Source organism: Rhinolophus hipposideros, assembly GCF_964194185.1.
Source record: "Rhinolophus hipposideros genome assembly, chromosome: 7".
Classification (NCBI taxonomy): domain Eukaryota; kingdom Metazoa; phylum Chordata; class Mammalia; order Chiroptera; family Rhinolophidae; genus Rhinolophus; species Rhinolophus hipposideros.
In genome coordinates this window covers 12,988,439-13,010,289 of record NC_138053.1, presented here as the reverse complement: position 1 = coordinate 13,010,289, position 21,851 = coordinate 12,988,439, and the positions used below count along the sequence as shown (strand labels likewise).

Below are 21,851 nucleotides of genomic sequence, written 5' to 3'. Positions count from 1 at the left end.
AGCATCATTTTACTAATTGTCTTCCATTACAAAAGCTGACAATATTCTCAATTACCTAAAATATCAGCCATGTCCTATGTGAACACTTCAAACCCTTCAAACTGTTTAAAGCAAAAAATATAAAAAACTCAAAGCAACAATAACAGAACATGTGAAACTAATATAAAAATCAACAGTATTTTAAACCAGTTGCTTAATAACAATTGGCAAGCCAGTTCAGTATGACCACATTAACTGTTCTAAGTTTTTTAATTTAAAAAAAGTAGCCTGGGGAATCTCATCATTTTTTATGTTTTGCATATCACAACTCTATGTAATATTTAATTTGAACACCCCTGCCTTAAAGGATATATTTTCCTCAATATCACATATTCCTTTCAAGTCAATACTAACACATATTACTCTCTCTTTTTCAACCCACTTTTTCATTCCTAAGCCAGTGTGCCTAAAGGATTATCTAACATTAAGGACCCTCTGACATACGGCCTCTGCCACAAGCTCTCTACCAACAACTCTTTTTTTAAAAAAATAATTTATTAAAGGTGTACAAGACAAGGTAATACTTAGACGTTCATCATCTACATCCCTCACACTGTGAACCCCCCTCCCCCCATCCACTATCCCTCCGACCTCGCACCGAGCCATCACATTATATATATAAAATTATAGTTGGCATTCATTATTGTTTAGCTTCTGTGTACCAACAACTCTTAATTCAGAGAATGCAGACCATGCAGCCAATAGAGCATGAAGGATACATCGTCACCCTACATGGGAATGCACTCGCTTGCATAACGTTCTCTAAATTCTCAAATGATAAATTAGTAACACCGACTTGACAACCTAATCAGAGTTGTCAAGTTTTCAAATATGAGTAAATAAAACAATTTTTAAATCAAAATATAGAACACATTTTAAACAGTGCGAGAAGAATCCATGGGATAGTACAGTAACCATTTCTCTCTGTTTTGCTAACGGTCTATTAAACAAAAGCAGTAAAAGTATTAACTGGGTAGAAATCAAAACCATTAACATGTTGAACAGTTATAAAATATAGCCCCTAAATTGCAGGAAAATTTCCTCTCCACTGGATCTGTTTTTATTTTGCAGTAACAAAAATGTTTATGAGCTCAATTTCAACATTTAACATCAATATCTGGCATATTTCCAAACAGTTAAATAATATGGCTCTAAAAGAGTTATGTAAACTACAAAACAATATAAAAATGTTATTACAACCAAGGGAGAAAGAGGTTATCCAAATCTCATATTTAAATAAATATAGCACTTTTACAATGGATTAAAAATTCAGTGTCTATCAATCACCCTTCAGGGATTATTCCATACCCAGGAAAAAGAAAGTCACACATACTCACTTTGTGACAGCAACACTAATAAGGGAAGTTGATGGAGCTCCTTTCCTTGAGAGGGTTAAAAAAACAAAGGCAACTTAATTTGGTGGATATCATAAATACCTTTTATTATCAAGCAGAAGCAAACGTCTTTGTGAGAAAAACTTCTGTCCAATTAGACAACTGATCCTAGGAACTGAAATAGGAATCTATCCTTCAGCTTGGTGTCTCTGGGACCTAACAGACTACAAAACTTTCATAAATTTAAAACCGGCAAAAAGCAATTTTGAACCTGCTTGTTACACTGATCACAGGAACTTACATTTAACCTCTGTCAATTATGGGGGCTGAGTGAAATGAAAACCAACCTGAATTTTCGCTGGAAGGCTCTGAGAGCTGAGGAAAACTATACAACTAGCCTTTCTGGATCAGGATGTGGAAAGCATGGGTCCCTTTGGCTACATGCAGCCAAATCATTAACCCTCCCAAGTATGCCTTGCTTTTGCAGACAGTCTGAGTACATTCAGATAAAGACAACATTAAGATTACATATAATGAGTGGGACAGATGCACGACGGGTAAAAACTGCTCTTCTGCTTTTCCCAACTTCTTCCACTGAACATGAAAGCTAACAACAAGCAAGTGTTTTGTCTTCTATAAGATACACTTTCCCAGCTAACTTCTACTATCAAATATTTATAAAGATGCAAAATTTAATGCATCAATGGGAACATTTGCCAAGTAACTCAGAATCACTTGGGAATTCGCTATCAAATTTTTATTAAAGAAAGAGTGAAACTTTAAAAAAGGAGGTTGTGACTTATCACAAGTTCTTTTTTCCTCCTGCTTGTTTACTTAGTTTTCTGTTTGGAAAGTACAATACAGAATACCTCTGGTCTTTGTCACCAGTTTCTGGCACAGAGCTTCAAAACCCCTTGGAATTTCCTGAGGAACAGAAGTGTCTTTATTATGCAATGAGGTGACTTTTGGATGCGTCTAGACAGCTTCAGGATGGGAGGTGGTCGCTAGACACCAGGAAGGCCACCGGGAGAGGGGAGAAGGGGGAAGATTGAGTTCACATCCATTTCTGATGATGTAATCAATTATGCCTAAGTGATAAATCCCCAATAAAAACGCCAAGGCTCTGGCCTCCTGGTTGGGAGGGTGACGCCCCCAACTTCACCAGCAAAGGGCATGGAAGCTCTGCATCTGGGGCGCTTCTAGACCTTGCCATACTGTATAACCTTCATAACAAAACTGTAATCATTAAGTAGTGTGCTTTCTTGAGTTCTGTGGGTCATTCTAAAGAGTTATTGAAACTGAGGATTCATGGGAACCTCCAAATTTATAGGCAGCTGGTCAGAAGTGCAGGTGTCCTGGGGACCTGGGGACACTTGTGGCTGGCATTTAAAGTGGGGGCAGTCTTGTGGAGGACTGAGCCCTTAAACATGAGGAGCCTGACACTAAGTCCAGGAAGTTAGTGTCAGAATTTACTGACAGTACACCCACTTGGGGTAGAAACAACTGGAAGGACAAGGCTGTGTAAGAACAAAAACTAAGTTTAAAAAAAAAAAAAGTTTACCAATGGTAAAACATGTAATAATAAAAGTCAGCATTTCACAACAGGCAGGTGTGATTTAATATGTTACTAGAAAGAGTAGAGTAGTAGAAAACATTTCAATACATTTAAAGTACTTTTAATAGTACCTGAAAATGTACTTTATCATCTTCCTACCGGATGAGACAGTTAGCAGGCCTTACCAAAGGCAGACGTCCCCACAGATCATTGCGATGGCACTGTTCCAGCCATACACGGCCACAGGGAAGTTGAACGCAGTGATGACTCCAACCAGGCCTACAGGATTCCACTGTTCAATGAGCACATGGCCAGGTCCTGAGGATGGGGGAGGGCGAGGGACGTGTTTAAGCATGTTCACTGAACACACGTCGAGTTAACAAGAACAGAGTCTGCAATCTTTCATTTTCAGAACAAAGGTGCACAGGGCCAAGTGGGGATTCTAGATGCCTTGTAGTGGATGACTCTCCATCACCACAGGATATTGGTCCATTAATGAGCAGACAACAAAAGCTGTTACCACTACACCTCCTCATAAACCACGAATGACTCTGATCCGCATAGGAACTCGGATTATTTCAATCAAAGGCATCCAGGGTAGAGAAGAACCAAACCAAGGAGTGCTGTTTCACAAATGCTAGTGATAACCACAGACCAACTGGAAAGGCGCTGCTCCCAGCCATCATCTTTCGGGCCAGGCTCACGCTGCCAGCTAGGAACAGGGAAACCACCAGGTGCTGTCCCCCATGGCCAGACTCTCCTTTAGTCTAGGCATCCTCATCTCCCTTGTGAGGATGAGCTGGCACAGCCTCTCCCTGGCAGGGCCTGCCTCTGCCCGACCCTCTTTCTTCTCCCAGGGGAGGCCAGTGCACCTGTGATAACGTCACTCCCTTGCTTAAAACCCTCGAGTGTCTGGATCACTACTGGAGCTGCCCTCTGTAAAGTCCAAACTCCTAACACGAAAAGTCCCTTTCCGCTTCCTCTCACTCCATCTCTCCCCTCACGTGCCCCCCTATCTGTGCTAAAGCAAAACAGTTCCCCAGACAAGCCACCTTCTCCCATCTTAAGCTTCCACTTTTTTTCCTTCCGTATTTACAACAACCCCTGCCCGAGCTCTCCACCCCTCTCTTCCTTGAATCCTTAGCTTGGATTACTTTCTCTGGGACGTCTTGCCTGGCTGCCCCAAGGCTAGCTTAGGGGCTCACTAGCCTATCCTTCCCCCCTCATATTACTTACCATGTTCTAGTATAATTATCTTTACTTATCTCCCACTTGCCTCCCACACTTAAATGGAAGGAATCTAGAAGCTTATAAATTCTTGAAGACAAGGATTATGCCTTACTGATCAAGCAGAACCTATGAGATCACCTGGTACCTGGTAGACACTCAGTAAGCATGCATTGCATTAATGGGGTCAGTTAGCCTAAAGCCTCTGTAGAGATGAACAATCTTCTTTCCTCATCATAAATGTAACATAATAGCCATCATAGAAATTTTGAAAAATACCAAAAAATGGAAAGAAGACAATAAAAACCATCAATGATTCTGCCACCCTGGGATAACTGCTACCCTGTACCACTTTGGCAGACTTCCACTCCTTGTATTTTCAATGCAGCCACACAGTCACCTGTTTTGCTCTATTAAAACTGCAAACATTACAAATCGCATAACCTCTTGTCCTCATCATTGAAACCTCCTCAGACGACAAGGTTGGTTCTTGCAGCGTAGAGTAATAGCAGAAGACTGAAAACGCCCTAAATATCCATCATTTGGGAACTGGTTAAAAAAATTACATACAGTATCTTTACAGCAAATAGACAGTCATTAAAAAAGATGAAGGAAGCAACCTGAATGTAATAATATGAAAGGAATTCCAAGACCCGTTAAGTAAGAAAAAGTATAGAACAGAATGTATAGTTTGCTAATGTTTGTCTTCAAAATGACATATATTTTCCTGTCAGTGAATAAAAACTCTAAAAAGATATACAAGAAACCAGAAACACTGGCTACTTCCATGGGAATACTATCCAGGGGTGGTTGAAAGGAAACTTTTCATCCTTTACTCTTTTATTTTTAATTCTGTGATATGGATATACCTCCTCTTATAAAAATAACATTAAAATCATTTAAAAATAATATAAGCACCCAATGAAAAGTATGAGGTTGGGATTAGACAAAGTTCATAAACAGGATTTTTATTACCACAGACTGCCAAAATTAGCTCAACGTCTGTCTATGCTGTGACATTTAGGCCATTTTTAACATTTCCTATTGATACTACAATGAATATCTCCACACACAAACCTTTGCCACATTTCAGATTATTTACTTAAATTAGATTCTTGAAACTGGTATTAAATGCAAGGCTCTTTGGATTATTTCCAAATTGCTTTCTAGATGGTTTGGCAATTCACGTTGCCACAAGTCCCCACAAAAGAATGTCTGCCTCACCCATGGACTTGCCAACACTGTTACCTTTAAAATAAAAAGTGTTACCTTTAAAAATAACAAAGGTTAAAAGTGTCTTGATCTGATGTTTTCATTGCTTCAATTTGCATTTCTGAGTAGAAAGCTTAAAGACATTTTCATACATTTCTATGCCATCTGCAAACCCTCCTTTGTGAACTGTGCACAACCAGGGCATTTTTGGGAGCTGTCTGTGTCAGAGTCTAAAAGTCTTAGCTTAATCGATTTCATTGCTTACTTTCAGAGGGCAGGATGGGTCCCCCGATCATCCGCGACAAGCCAACAGCATAATCACAAACATCCACGTACTCTTGAACTTCTCCCACTCCTTCCACGAAGATTTTCCCCATCTCCAAAGACACCTAAAAATATAAAAAAGCCAAGCAGTACTTTTTTCCAACAGAATTCACGTTTTAAACATTAACTTAATAGAGGGGGAAAAATGCAAAACCACATGTTGTGTCTGTTTTGTGAAGGTAATACACTTCAGAAAGTCTGTTTATTTTTCTGAAGAATTTTAAAACCCAAGAATAGTCTTCACTTTTTCTTGCCCATCTTGTTCACCTTTTCTCTAAAAAAAACACAAAACTTTTTAAGATAAGTATAAGCTGCTTATCTTAAAAATCACCATCTTCTATACAGAAATGCGTGATGGCCTTATTCCCCTTCAAGGGATTGTATTTTTACTACAGAAATACTTTACCAAGTTTCCCAGTACTTGGATCTTGTCCCGCAAGGCTTCACCAATCTGTCTCACTACTTCTCCTCGCTTTGGAGCAGGAATCTAAGAAAAGAATGGAATTTTAGTGTCTGATTCAAAGTGCAAACTTGTGTCTAGAACACATTATTAGATAAATATGCAATGAAAAAGCTAAGTACAGGCACATCAAAGATGACTTCTTTGATCACATCAAAACTGTGATATGGCAGGCCCTAAAAACAATGCCAGAGACCCAGAAAACATCAGATGATAGGTTCATGGCGAGCAAGGGACCAAGACAAGTACAGAGGAAAATTCAGAGATTGAGCACAACCTTTTGGGATGACTCCAGAAAGCTTAATATACCTTAAATACCTATAGGCTTTTATGATTCCCAGGGATGTTTTTTAATGGGTCAAACTAGCTGCATGCCCAAACGCTTAATTGAGCTTTCTCTCCCCCTTCCCTCACAGAGAGGGCCATCACAGCACTGCTCATGCTCCCAGAACTTTTGACTGTGAGCTTAGGCCTCTCCTTTGCTCTCTGTCCTCCCCAAATGTATCACCATGTCTCAGTACAGCTTTTGTGGAGGGTAACTCAGCAACCTGTTACCATTTAAAACGGTCGTACCCTTTGACTGGGCAATTCCACTTCTGAAAATTGAGCATATGCATAAGTGTGCAAAAGCCTAGGCACGACAAATTTACTGCAGTGCTGTTTCTAGGAGAGAGAAATAGAGACTATTGAAACGTCCATCGGCACATGACTGGTTCATTACGGAATAGCCAGAAAACGGGATACTTCACACTCTCTAAAAAGAATGAGGTAGATCTATAAGGGAAATGTTTAAGAGCTATAACAGGATAATAGAAAATGGCAAACAATGCGTACGATAAGCAAACTTTTGCTTAAATTTGAAGGAATACAAACTGAAATATAATAGTGATAATTTCTGGGGAATGGAATCATAACAATTTTCACTCCCCATATTTTGTATGCCAGGAACATTTGCATTTTTATGACACGTCACTCTTCTGGAAACGGGAAACAAAAACTAATGTTAAATGAATCAGTGCAGAGTTTATACATTTCCCAGCACAGAGAACAGGTTTAATCATGTTTCAACTACATTTAGCCCACACATTTATAAGTTTAGCAAAATGGCTAATTTCAACTCAAGAGTGGTCAATACACAGGGCCTTTATCCTGCTGTTCTGTGTATATTTTATTCTATCAGCCTTTCAACCAGTAATTATTGCATATTTTCTATGTGCCAGATATTGTGCTAATCCCTGGGGATCCTGGGAAAACAAGACAACTACAATTCATGTGCAAAGTCCAGTGGGGGTGGCAAAGGTAAGAAACAGGCAATTACAATCTTTATGGTGGAGCAGCTGGAAAAGTAGTTTTCCAATTGGAAAACCTAGGAGTGTTAATTTAACATTACTTGGGGGTAAGGGAGTGGAGAGGAAAGGGGCTTTTTAAAGAAGTTGAGAGCTTTACTTCAAGAGTTGATGTAGCCGCACAATAGCTTAACCTTTTGTTTCCTTCTACCTGCCCCCATAGAAAGGAGAGTCTGTAAGATGGATCCTTTCAGGGACTTCGCTAAACCTTTGTGTTTGCACCTTATGCCTCCCTGTTTGGTCCCAGAAAGATGACTGGACAGTCAATGCTGAGTAAGATTCCTCATAGAAGGAACAACTCACGCCAGAAGCAGTCGTGGGGACCAACAAGAGAACCCAAGGGGTTCACAGTGGGCACAGCCCTCACCTTCCTCAGGCTAAGGAAAGCCTCAGCCTCAGAGGCTGCATTCCTTCCCAAAACCTGCAAGGGAAGTGATTCAATGAGGAGCTCTCCATCTATTCATATGCATATAGGTTTTGTCCCTTGGGGAAGTTGAGACTGACAGTTGAGCAGTCTGCAGGCAAGGGTGATTGACTCTGTCTGCAGGTTAGGGTGATTGACTCGAATCCTTTTCTATTAAGATGTATGAGATTCACAGACTGTGGAATAGATAATGCTAATGCCTTATGTCAATATCAATAAAAACCACAGGTTGGCTGATTGGAGGCTCCAGTCTTCCAAGACTGTGAGGCCCCCTGGCCTTCTGAGATTTAACTGCATCAAGTCTCTGCTTCTTTCTTTTTAAAAAAAAGCTTAACCTAAAGCCGCCCCTTTTCGTTCCCTCACAGCCCTCCCTCACAGCCCGTGTTGCGCTAGATGTGACAAGTTGAGACATTAAGACCTAAAGCAGGATTGGTGTTTGCTAGGTGAAGAGCTAAAGTGGGAAAATTATGGGGAACAGGGAGCATGGCATATGCAAAGGCCAAAGGGCAAGAAAGAATATGATGGTTTGGGAAAATTGTAAGGTGTTCAAAGTAGCGGGAGAGGAATGTAGGGGTCACATGCAAAGGTCTGAAGAATGCGAAAAACAGTGGGGAAATTACTAGAGAGAGGAATCACAGTGCACTTTAAACTATCCCTCTAGTTGTGGTATAGAAAATGGATCAGAGGGAAATAAGACTCGGGCGGGGAAACCATTAGGCCAGACTAGAGATGGGGGCTATCTGGACTACAAAAATGGCAATAAAAAGAAATGTAATTTAAGATGTTGAAGACTTATTGAAAATCAGTAACTGATTAATTCTCAACCCTGGCCAAACATCAGAATCACCACCCAAGGAACTTTGAGACTCTATTCCACCCCAGATCATGCAAATCTGAGTGAGGAATAGGAAACAAGGAAGACAGCCACATCTTCCACGCGACCATGATCAGTCTAGCATTACAGGGTGTCAATAATTTCAGACGGTTTTGAGGTGGGCAGCAAGAGTCCTCGTCCCTACACACTTTCCCCATGAAGTCACCTTCAGAATGAGCATCAAAGACAGCCACGTGGAGGAAACCAGGAGCACGAGGGGGGAGTAGGAGCCGAGCCTTTGAGCAAACACAACAATGTCCATGAAAAGAGTTACCAGGTATCTGGTATTCCTTTGTGCAGTTAGAGACGGCCCATTGACAGGTACCTGTCCTCAAGAGAGAGGAGAGACTCTGGCTATCCCTCACCACACATGGGGAAGAAAAATGAGGATGCAGGTAATGCAGCGGGGCAGAAACAGGGGGCCTTCTGGGCTGAAACCGCTTTGTGAAAAATAAGCAGCAGATTCCGTATTCCTGACTAGGGTTTCCATGGTTAGTTTTAGTTGAGAAAGAAATCAGTTTTTATGAACTAGCTTTCCGTATTTTTATACTTTGTTCCTTTACCCTTAGAGAAAAATGTTTCCATTGAAAAATTCCAGGCTTAATAGAAATCAACTAAGTGAAACAGTGTTTTGTCCTCACACAGGCAAAGCCAGCCAGAAAAATCCTGGCCAACGAGGGGCTCCACACAAGTGAGGGCCCAAGAGGGAAAGTGCGTAGACCGGGACGGGACCAAGCTCTGGTCTGGTTTTATTTGAGGCACCAGCAGACTCTAGTTCACTGCCCCCATTGGCAGTTAGGAAAGGCTCTGCCTATTCCCTAAACTTTGAACTCAGTTGCTTAACTCAAATTCTAACAAGTGGGATCCCCAACTGACTCTACTGTCACGCAAGAAAGCAACCTATTAGCAGCCTCTACTCTCTTGGGAGGTCTGAGAAGTATGAGAAAGGATGGAAGGTGCAGAGTCTGACATTGTTGAGAAAGAGAGGAAGCCGAATGAGATCCTGAGTGCAAAAAGAGCAGCAACGACAACAAAGCGCATACAGCACAATATTTAGGAAAGCTGCCCCGATGTCAGCTGCCACCCCTAGGCCAAAGCAAACACAGTAAAAGCCAGTCCAGGGAAAGAAAAGACCTTGAATTCACATTCTTTTCTCAAACATGATTGTTATCTACCCTGGGTGAATGCACACACATAATAGATGTTTCTAGTCAAATGTTCCACTGGCATTCAAAGCAGTGTACGCAAAGAGTGAATCTTAATATAAATGAACTTTATATATTTAATAATAATGTATCAATACTGTCTCACTAATTGTAACAAATGTACCACACTAATGCAACATGTTAATAAACAGGGGAAACTTACTAAACGTGATGGGGGGACTCTGTGAGGGGGAACTCTCTGCTTTTTATGTTGAGGGGGCTCAGAGCATGTCACCCCAAAATGTGCCACTTTGACATATGGATTACTTTTTGCTGAAGACATTCAAGACCTAGAAATTCAGGAAAAGCTTTTTACCTCCCCCTTAATTCCTAGACCTTAGAAGGGGGCCTGTGTCAGGAAGAGGGCTATTACCTACCGGAGATAACTTTTTTATATCTGAGAGACAAATCTGTGGCAGGGCAAACACTTGCTTATTTACTAAACATGTGCTCTTCTCACCTTCCTGTGAATGGCATTCCTCTTCTTTAAAATCCCAGACCCTTATGCATTCCCATCACTCAGGATGCTATACAAGCATCAGTTGCCTAGCTGCTTTTGGTTCTCATGGGGCCCCATCATGTACAAAATTAAAATGTTTCTGTGTTAATCTGTCTTATGTCAATTTAATTATTAGACCAACCACAGAACCTAGAATGGAATGATGGAAATTTTTTCCTCTCCTACACTGTAAACCTAAAACTTCTCTAAAAAATAAATTAATTTTAAATAAAACAACAGTATATGTACAGGAAAACAATGATTTTTAAAAACTATGCTGTAACTTTAAGCTGGTATACACTGCAATCACGGGTCACAAAATTTTACATATATCATGTGTATATGCATGTATGTATAATAATCACAACTACGAAATAAACCCATGAAAGATGAAAGAAATGCACCAAAACATAACTCTAATAACCATTCCATATTGAAGAGAAAGTAAGGGGATTAAATTTGATTACCTTATTTACTGTATCATCCAATTTTTTTAAGCAGGGAATATGTATTACTTTTATAATCAGGAAAAAATGATGTTATTTTTAAAACATTAAAATAAATGATAGTGCTTTGGATAGATACTATTCTCTACCCAGATAGGGTGAACTTTACTTAGCACATTGTTAACTTTTAGAAGTGGTATTTTCCTGCTCAAGGATATTTTTACTTGTGTATAACAGAACCCTGAGCCTATCTCACAGCCAGAATTAGAGGAAAGATGTTCCTCTTGCTTTGCAGAGGTGGTCTCTGCAAACAACACAGCTGCATCCAACCCAGGACTCTCCCGGAGAGTCTGCCCCTCCCCAAGACCCCCTAGCAATCACTGATTCGGACAAAACTCATGGCTCAGCAGTCCCAAACCCAACCGCACGCGGTTTTATCACTGGCAGGTACCAAGGTCTGCCACGTGCTGAGCTCTCCTGTAAGCAGGTTACATGATTAACTCATTTAACCCTCTAGAAAACCCAGGAGTCTCCCATTTTTACAAGACAAAGCACACTGAGGCAAAGTAATTTACCCAAGGATAGAGCTGTGTTCACTGTCCAGGATAGTCCTACAGCCTCAGGCCTAGAATTTTTGGTGGCCAAAATTCAAGACAGAAAGGGATATTCAGCGTGGGGTGAGGGAGGGAGGATTGGGAAATCCAGACTACCCCTGTTCTTTACTTTCCCCTCCTCTAGAGCCTGGCCCTAATCTAGTGACAGATCAGCAGGGCCAACCCCAATTACAGTCCCTCTATACTTGCTCGTATAACCCCTAGTGGAGACAGAGCTGGAGGAGACAGAATCTGCCTCAAAGTCTGATCAGACACTTGAGGAACTCAAGCTGCCACCCTTTGAAAGAGCTGCTGCTGATCTTTGAACCAGGAATGTCCACCTGTTGCTGAGATACTCCCTGGCTGAAGGAAGGAGGAAAAGAAGCAAATAGGTACTTAGCATAGATATTCCAGTAACTTCAGTTGGAGAATAAAGAGTGGTCATAGCTCAAATGTATGCTTAAAACTTGCATCAGTAGGTTTTAATCCATTGAAAATTACCCATTTACTGAAGGCCAAACACGGAAAAGGCACTATCCTAGGAGAAGAGCAGAGGAGATTATCATAACCCCTGAGGAACTCCTGTTTCACCAAGGGGGCATTGACCTGATCATCATGTTTCTTCATCTCGTTGCAATTACAATAGGGAATGGTGCTGTGGCCTCCATACTTACGTCTGCCCAGATTCTCCATGCTTCTCTTGCTTTCTTTACAGTTTCCTCATAGTCAGCTACACTGGCCTAAATTAAGAATTCGGGGGAGACAAAGGGAAAAGGAAAGGGAAGTGATGATCTCTTTCTAAGAACACACAGATTTTTTGGAAAAGAATTGGAAAATCTCTGGGTAACCCTAAAATCTTTGTGGTTTAGAAAGATTTTCACAGCCTATGCTTCCAAAAACTTACTAGAACGCCATAAGACAAGTTAGAATCTAGCTGTACTTTTTAAAACCTTGCTTCTCAAAGCAAGGCCCACTAGCCTCATCTGAGAACAACACCTGAGGTGTACAGTAGTACCTCGGTTTTCAAACGTCTCCGTTGACGAACATTTCGGTTTACAAACGCCATAAATTTTATGGATCTGTGCTACCACTAGACAGTAAAATTCATGCTAAATTGCTGTGTGAGGGGTTGATTTTAAAGGTCTGAAATGGATTAATCCATTTTGCATTACTTTCTATGGGGAAACCCGCGCCTCGGTTTTTGAACATTTCAGAACTTGAATGGTCTTCCAGAACAGATTAAGTCTGAAGACCGAGGTACCACTGTATTAGAATTTATTAGAATTTCAGAACCTCAGGCTCCAACCCCGATTTAAGAGGCCAGAACTTTCATTCTAAATACCGACCCCCCACCCCAGTCCTCTATGGTTCACCCTTCTAGGCACCCCCTCACCTACCCATCCAAAGAGTGGATAGTCTCTCTCCCGGATGTTCTTAAATGTCAATTAAAAAAGAAACCCATTCTTCTTTAACTTTGTATGGCTCTGGTCATTCCCACAAACTACCCGTGGGCAGTTTGCATTAACAACAAGACAACAACAACAAAAACCACTTACCTGTCGGACTCTTGCTATTGGCTCATTGTTAGCAGGACAATAGGTAGTGATAACCTTGAAACAAAAAGAAGATGAAGATGACCACCACATGTAATTCCTTCCAAACAGGGGGAGCAGACCAAGTGAGGGGGGAAAAAAGGCAGGAAGGAAGAAAATAAAAGACAAAGACACAGTATCCAAACTTGGAACCTTTACCTTAACTTCTGTTACAAATAAGCCACTCCACAGAGCTTTCATTTTTGACCTAACCATCCAGAACTGCCTTTCTGTAGAACCCACCCTTGCCACCTAAGTATTAGGTACTAAACAAAAGCCTAAATGTAACCCATTATTTTGCCTCTTTTTCCATTAACAATACACCAAATTCGAATTTTACTTATTTCTTCTCTCCCTTACTCTGCCCACCTCTGGGTCAGAAGGTGAAGTGGCCAAGGCCAGACACCTATGAAAAAGTCCTGAGTTCACAAAAACTGAAGAGGTCAACTAGAAAGAAAAAAATCAAGGCGTAGCTTTAAAAAAAAGAAGAAGAAAAAAAAACCAAAAAAAGCTTTCAGGAGAGGGTATTTTACCCACAAACCAAATGATTAGAGATTCCATATATGAAAAACAGGAAACTAAAAATGGGGAACACTGGGGGGAGAAGGGATTGAGGGAATAATTAACACCACCTGCATCTCCTACAATCACAGATAACCAAAAGGAACGTTTCCACCAACAAAACAGATTCATTATACATCATGCAACAAAAGGCATGGTGTTAGGCTCTGGAAACAGAGAAATGCGTAAAATCCGGTCCTCAGCAAAGCTCAGTGCAGCGGAACTTTCACACGGCTCACCACGTCTGCAGGATACTGGGAGGCAATCCTTTCCCCACCTCTCCAGTAAATAAGTTTCGGTAACGAAAAAAAAAAGAAAAGAAAGCTCAGCCCAACGAAAACAGGATTTCAGGAAGTCCGAACTTGCAAATTCCAAAGGGTGCCAGAAAAGACGACAGCATAAAACTATACTGTGGGACATTACCTGCGGCGCATGTCACATCTGAGGAGCCACAGTCAAGCACAAAACTAAGATAATTTCCACTGTTAAGCGTGTGGCTTTTCTCACTATAGATCACAGAACTCTGCCCTAAGATTTTAAATACGCGTGAGAAGTTTAACCCCAACCAATTCCAAAATGACATCGACCCTCCATAGCACACAAGGACCTAAAAATCTAAGAGTATTTTTAGGGCACCCTACATTAGAAAATTTTGATGTGGAGCTTCCAAACTTCCCATCCAGTACAACCGCCTACAGCGGCAGCGGGGAGCCGGGTGGGGCAGAGGCCGCCCGGCCTTCCGGAGCGCAGAGGCTGCAGAGATTTCCCGGGACACCCGCTTACCTCTCCCCGGCCTCCCCAGCTGCCGTTATACACGCCCGGGTTTTCCTCGCCGAGGCCCAGCTCCTTCAGCCAAGCATACTGGGGCTGATTGATAAGCAGAGTGGACATGAAGGCTGCAGGTTTGTTCCAAAGTCCTGAGAGCTTGCTCCCCCTCGCAACCTGCACACACAGCTGGCGGGGTACGCGCCACATACTGAGCCCGGGATGTGCAACGCGCCTGCGGCCCGAGGGGCCGCAGAAATAGAGCCCCGCCCCCCGCCCGCGAGAGCCCATTGGGCAAGCCCGGCCCCGCCCCCGGGACTCGCCTCCGCGGCCGCAGGACCCGCCTGGGTCTCGGAGAAGCCAGAGCTTCACCTCCGCCTGGAACAATGGGGCTGCCGCAGGAAGCAAGCGGGAGGGCTACTGCCATCTGGTGAAAGACGCCGGAACCGCGGCACCCGCTAGAAATCCTTTCAGCAAAATGTTGGCTCTAAAGTACAGTAGGTTAGAGCAGGGCTTCTCAGACTGTAATGTGGATGTTATCACCTGGCCATCATTTCAATGCACATTCTGACTCGGTGGGTCTGGGGTCGGGGTCTGAGAGTGGTCATTTCTAACCAGCTCACAAATGACGGTGAAGCTGCTGTTCCGTGGAATAACCAACCAAAGGAGGTTTATTTATTTATTTATTTATTTTGGTGAAGGGAGGGAAAGGGTTCTTTGTTTTCACTGTTTTGTTAAAATTACAAATTAGAATTTTCTAATGAATGAAAAATGTTAAACTTTGGCACTTCCTTCTAAATACCCTGCCTGGGTATATTATTGCTTTTGAAGAACAAAGGCGGTTTGATCAATTCCCTTCATTCTCAATTCTATCTTCCCGCAATCCCCTCTCCCCATCCCCTTTCCTATGTAACTCCATAATAACTGGGAAATACTGACATCTCAGTCAGCACGATTTGGATATGAGTTAATATATACACTCTCAAATCAATTGAATTAGTAGGTGTTTCAGTGATTCCCAACCTATTTTTCCAAATATTGCTTCTCACTACTTGCCTTGTGGCCTTCGCACTGCAGCCAAAGTCACTTTATGTTTCTAAATAAAGCCAGTGTATTCCTCTCACTATGTCTTTGCCCCTGCTGTTCTCTCTACTTGTAAAAACCCTTTCTTCCATCTCTACATTCAAGCTTGAGCTTTATCTGTCCCACCCTTATGGCATGAATGATTTCAGCAAATACTGGGCATGTATCAAGCACCTACCAGAAACTGTAGTAAGTGGCAGAGATATATGAATGATGCTTCCGTTTGTAATTGTTACATTTTTCCTTGTTAAGGCAAGGACTATCTCTGACTCATCCATCCTTACATGGCTCTACAATTCCCAGCATTGTACCAGGATCATGTTCACCTATATGAATGAATGAACAAATGAACCTAGGAATACACCTCAGGAGTAATTAAGCATGGAACCCTGTCCAGCATTGAAACTGGAGGCCAACTGAGTCCGGGGCTCGTGCTGCCCGTGCTGCTCAGCCAACAAACCAACACAGGAGTTAGGCTATAGAATGAAGTGTTTATTGATGAGACAAGTAAAGAGTAAACAGGACTGGGCTTGTGAGCTGGCAGCATGGGACAGGCAAAGAGTTAACAGGAGCAAACTTGTAGGCTGGCAAGAGCAAGCTTAAACATTAACTGCTTGGCTCTGAATCCCCTGGCTAGCACTGTACCTGCAGACTGACAAGCACCTTACATCCAACATAAGTGGGAACAGAACTGTCCCCAATCACAACAACAACCCCTTGCAAACTGACACCTATCATAGATGGGAACAGGACAGTTCCCAGGAGAAGACAACTGTAATGGCAGCCCTCCTGCAAGCTGACAAGCACCCTACATCCTGCATGGAAAAATAAATAACCCCAGCACTCCTAATCAGCGCAGCTGTCCCTGTCGGGCTCTGCCCTGGCACAGCTCCATGGGCCAGTATCTCTCTTACCCCTCTGTCTGGGCAGCTCTCTCTCTCAGACGGCCCTTGCATAACTTCTGCCAGTTCCAAGCAGAACTCTCTCTTTCTTGACTTTCAATAAATCTTTTCTTACTCTTGTAGAATTGCATACATTCTTTTATATTGTGTGAATGAGTAGGGGTTAATTGTAGACCAAGACATTTATTATCAGAGCACCAGTGGTCTGAGAAGGAAGCCAGTTAACAGCTCCAAAAATCTGCCTTGACATTCTCAGATTGGCTTGGGGTATTTAAAGGAAAATCTGGGTGTTTCTCCAGAGGCTACGTGATGGTTCTGGGGGTCTGCATGAAGTGTTCCCTCTGGCCAAGTGATTCCTTGGTGGAGTCATCAACCCGGGAACAATGATGGGAGTAGCCTGGAAAGAATGCTACACCATAGAGATTGTGATCAATAAGCCTAAGGGTATTAACTATAAGTTAATTTTCTAAAACAGGGAACTGGGTGGGGCTGGGGACATTTTGAGCTCAAGCCACAGGGGGATGATCTATACTTAAGCTGTACGTCAAGGAAAGATGAGGCTGGGGACATTCCAAGGCCTCTGTTACTGGGGTCCTAATCAGGCCCTGATTCAGCATCCGCAATCTCTATCAACAACCTGGCCACTGTCTTCTATCTACCCCTACGACTGAGGCATTTTCTTTCTCAGATATTTTAACTGAGAATTTAATTCTCAATTTCTTGCTGCCAGCAAGATTCTTTCTACACGTACCCCCCACCACATCCCCCACCACATCCTTCCTTCTCTTCTCCATTTGATTCAAAAAATGAAAAGACATTTACAGATGCATAAATTTTAGGAGCGGAAAAACATGTAATGCCCTCGGGAAATGTTAGCTTTGTTCTCTTCACTAAATCAAGGAGAGGTTCATGGCTGTCAACTGGTTCTGGGGAGATAGATACCAGCAACTGCCAACATTGAAAATAGGGATTGCATCTCTCTTCTACCTCCTTTTTCCAAAACTCACTTATTCTGCCCAACAGCATGTCAGGAAAAAATGAGTTTTGATGGGGCAGAGCAGGAAGAGATAAAATTAAATGAATCATATAAAAGCACATTTCATGTGTGAAAGAGAATTAAATGAATCATATATGAAAGCATATATAAAAACTGCAAAGTCCTATAGAAATTTAAACGTACTGACTGATCTCAGAACACCTTGAACCAAATTCGTATTTAAAGTGGCAGAGCTTGCAAATGGCCAATTCTGCTTTTCAAATGACTTATCAAAGGCATCATAGGGTGGTGATTAAAGCAAGGACCCTGGAATCACAGCATAGGCACAAATGACCTGTGCTTAGCATGTCCTCAATGAATGCTAGCTGTCTTCATTCTTCAAAGACAGCTGGCCAGGAGGCAAAGGGATACGACATGTAAACGTATGCTTGCCTGAAGGCAGCAGCAAATTAGAGAAATCACCACTGAAGCAGGATAGATAGTCTAGGGCATCGACCCCCCCCACTCCAGGATACCAAAGGAGGCACTTCCCTTCAAGGAAGTAAAACAAGGAACTACATCTGACATCTAAGGCTAAGATAAATAACTAGTTTCATCTAGTATTCATGGCAGGGCCAGGAGCCGTGACCCAGGCCTGACTTTTAGCTCATTTTAATGTCATCATAATCTCATTTACACTGAGGGTACTACGATTCCCACCATACACCTGACGCCATGACAGTTCCAAACAGGAGGGAAATAGAGATCCCATCCCTAGAGAAGACAGGGTGATGTCCTCAAATTCCTGCCTATAAGAGAGATAAAAACCTTAATCAAGACGTTCTAGGGGGTGCTCTTGATCTACTCCACACTTCCTTCTCAACTGTGTACGAGCTTTGACAATTAAGTTTGCGAACTTGCAACCGTGCGCTTACATTGGCCATACAAACAGCTCAGTAAGGTTTCATAACTTTGGTATCTCAGTATCTCACAGCTGTGTTCGTATTGACATGTGGTGTCTTGCTGGGTGGCGTTCATTATTGTTGTGTGTTTTTGTGTGCTGTCATGAGAATGTATGAGCCTGAATTAGAGCAATGAACAAACATTAAATTTCTTGTTAAACTTGGCAAGAATGAAAGTCAAATCAGGGACATGTTAGTCCAAGTTTATGGGGCTAATGCCATGAAGAAAATGGCAAAAACATTGCAAAAATTCATTGAATTGTGTGCCAAAATAATTGACTGACTCTGAGAAGCATAGCAGACCAAGTAAACATCAATAGAGAAACAAGAAAATCTTAACTGAAAATCTTGGCATGAGAAAGGTGTCTGTGAAAATGGTCCCGAAGGAGCTCGCTGGTGAACAAAAGTAGAGGAGAGTCGAAGTTTGCCAAGACCTTTTGGAGAGGCAAAATGATGTTTTGGGCTGTGTTATCACTGGTGATGAAACATGGGTGTACCAACACGACCCTGAAACAAAGCATCAAAGGAAGTCAGCCAATTCTCTACCACCAAAAAAGTTCCGTTAGTCCAAATCAAGAGTCAAAACAATGTTGCTAACCTTTTTTGATATCAGAAGGATTATTCATTATGAATTTGTACCAAGTGGACAAACAGTTAACCAAGTTACAATTTGGAAGTGCTGAAAAAGTTGTGTGAAAAAGACGAAAACAACCTGAACTTTTCGCCAACAATTCATGGCTGTTGCATCACAACAATGCATCAGCTCACACGGCACTGTCTGTGAGGGGTTTTTTAAGCTAGTAAAGAAACAACTGTATTAGAACACCCTCCCTACTCACCCGATCTGGCCCCCAGTGACTTCTTTTTTTACCTGAAGATAAAGGAAATAGTGAAAGGAAGACATTTTGATGACATTCATGACATCAATGTTAATACGACTACAGCTCTGATGGCCATTGCAGAAAGAGTTCGAAAATTGCTTTGAAGAGTGGAGTAGGTGCTGGCATCAGCGTATAGCTTCCCAAGGGGAGTACTTCGAAGGTGACATTAGTGTTATTCAGAAATGAGGTAGGTAGCACTTTTTCTAGGATGAGTTCGCAAACTTAATTGTTATACCTTATACTTTAGCTTTAATAAACTTCCTGAGCTTCCCTACATTTGTCTCACTCTTGAATTCTTTCTCACATGGAGACAAGAATCTGGTTTCTGCTCCGGTTGAGTCCATTCCGGGACATCCCTGAGAGCCTTGGGTGTCACCACTACTCAGGACATAATTTCATTATTGCAAACTCAGAATCTTATTTAGCAGAGCATGGGTATTGCTCTAGGCAGACTGATATTGAGTTCACACAAAAAATTATGCTACAATTAGAATGCTGGCTTATTATTTTATAGGAAAATTTATCTTCAGAAAGGACCGACCATTCACATTCTCTAATCACTGCATTCTCTTCCGGGATACAAACTGTCTATCTGGTTGTTTAATGAGCCCAGAATCCTAAGAAGAGTTGTTGGTTAACAATAAATGATCCAAGCATGTAATGGCATCAGGCTAAGATAGTCTCCCCAATGTCCAAATGAATCTATAGGTTCAGTGCAATCCCAATCAAAATACTAGAATTAGCAAGCAGATTCTAAAGTTTAAATGGAAATGCAAAGGCTCTAGAACAGCCGAAACAATTTAAGAGTAAAAAAAGGACAAATTTACATTACCTGATTTTAACGATTTTACAATTATTATAAAGCCACAGTAATAAAGGAAGTGTCACATTGGTGTCAAGATAGACATAAAGATCAATGGACCAGAATAGAGAACCCAGCAATAGACTCTTGTATACACTCTAGTCAATTTTCAAGGAAGGTGTCAAGGAAATCAAATGGTGCTATATTAATTGCATACTCACATGCAAAACAAAAAGTGAACTGTGACTTTTACTTCACACTATATACAATAATTAACTGAAAATGGGCTCTAGAGCGGAGGTAAACCTAAAACTTCTAGAGGAGAACATTGAGGTAGTCTTTTCATTTGGGGGGCTGTTCTATGCATCATGTGATATTAAATGTCTCCCATACCACATAGTAAAATGTTAATTATTGCGTGAAATTTGACTCCTATCTCACACCACACAAATTAATTTCAGGGGAAATTGTACTTCTATAGAGGAAAGGCAAAACAATAAAGTTGGTTAAGAGTTAGGAGACCTGGAGTCAAGACTCAGTTTCTTCCGTCGTTGAGCTGCGTAATCTCTGTTCATTTCTCAAAATAAGGAATTAGACCAGGTGACTTTTCAATTCCTTGATAGGTCTTAAAGTCACATTTCAAAAATCTATAGTCATTGTTTCCCCTACAGGCTAGAAACAGATCCTAAGGAAATTGTAAAACAAGTTTGCAAAACTACACGTTAACTGCAAAATTGGCTACCCTAAATATACACCATCGGAGACTAAATATCTGATGGCACCTCCATGCAATGGAGTACTGGGGGGTGGTTAAAAAGAAGGAATTAGATCTTTATATTTGTATACAGAAAGATGTCCAGGATAAATCGCTCTATTGTTTCTTTTTTTTTTTTTAAAGCAGCTTACGGAATAGGAAAAGGTACCAATAATAAGATCCCCGTTACGTGACAAAAAGATTCAATAAATGTATCTTGATCACCGACGATACACAAGAAGTCACTGGGCTGAACACTTGGGGAACCAACAGTGAATAAAAGATATTTTCGTGGGCAACTCCGACAAAAAAAAAAAACAAAACCAATATATAATACATACGAGTATTGAGGCCACGAAGAAAAAAGTACAGAGCCGGAGAGTGACCGCAGAGGCTCTGGTTAGTGAGGGTGGCTGCGGAAAGCCTCTCGGAGAAGACAGCCTTCGGCCGGAAACCTGACTCAGGTGGAAGAAGAGCCTGTGCAAAGCACAGGGTGTCTGGGCGGCTGCCGGGGGCGGCCGGGCCGCGGGCACAGCACCGCGCGGGCCTGGAGCCAGGAGAGAGCGCGGGCGCCTGAGACACCGCGCGGGCAGGGCCGTGGGCCGCGCTGAGCGCAGCCGCCGGAAGGTCTGGGAAGGGCAGCGACCTCAGGTACTGGCTTCCCGGGAAGCTGCAGGGGGGGTGGACTGCGGAGGAGCAAGAATGGAAGCCGGACGGCGGGCAGGGGCATCCCAGTGTGGGGGTGAGGCCAAGCGGGGAAGCCCCCGATGGCCGCTGTCCGTGCACAAACGTTATGTTTGCTCGAAAACCAAGTCTGGAAGAAAACGCACCAAAGGAGGGAGGAAGCAGCGGACTCGTCTTTTCGGAATGATTCAAGTGAGTCGTTTGCAGTGTACACACGGGTCAGTCCCGCCCAGGCGTCCCGGCGAGACCGCACGGGATGCCGCGGCTGGAGCGGCTCCCTCGCCGGGGCGCCAGGGACGCCGGGGGCATCCGGACCTTCCCGCCGCCCCGCCGGAAGTGCTCGTCTGACCC

The 21,851-nt window shown here is 42.4% G+C and overlaps 1 protein-coding gene across 7 annotated transcripts in view; it reads right to left on the bottom strand.

The window, feature by feature from the left end:
• Positions 1-21,811, bottom strand: part of ALDH7A1 (aldehyde dehydrogenase 7 family member A1) — a 70,052-nt gene extending 48,241 nt beyond the window's left edge. For 5 of the 7 annotated variants that reach the window (XM_081054304.1, XM_081054301.1, XM_081054303.1 and 2 more), the window contains exons 1-7: positions 14,475-14,916; positions 13,095-13,148; positions 12,213-12,278; positions 6,098-6,178; positions 5,633-5,756; positions 3,114-3,246; positions 1,377-1,421 (exon numbers count right to left, since the gene is read on the bottom strand). In XM_081054304.1, coding sequence (XP_080910430.1) covers positions 1,377-1,421; positions 3,114-3,246; positions 5,633-5,756; positions 6,098-6,178; positions 12,213-12,278; positions 13,095-13,148; positions 14,475-14,747 — 776 coding nt within the window. In that variant the 5' untranslated portion in view covers positions 14,748-14,916. Of the gene's footprint in view, positions 1-1,376; positions 1,422-3,113; positions 3,247-5,632; positions 5,757-6,097; positions 6,179-12,212; positions 12,279-13,094; positions 13,149-14,474; positions 14,917-18,719; positions 18,887-21,157 lie in introns of those variants that run through there. The other 2 variants (XM_081054305.1, XM_081054306.1) reach the window with 2 other exon arrangements.
• Between the last annotated feature and the right edge of the window lie 40 nt (positions 21,812-21,851).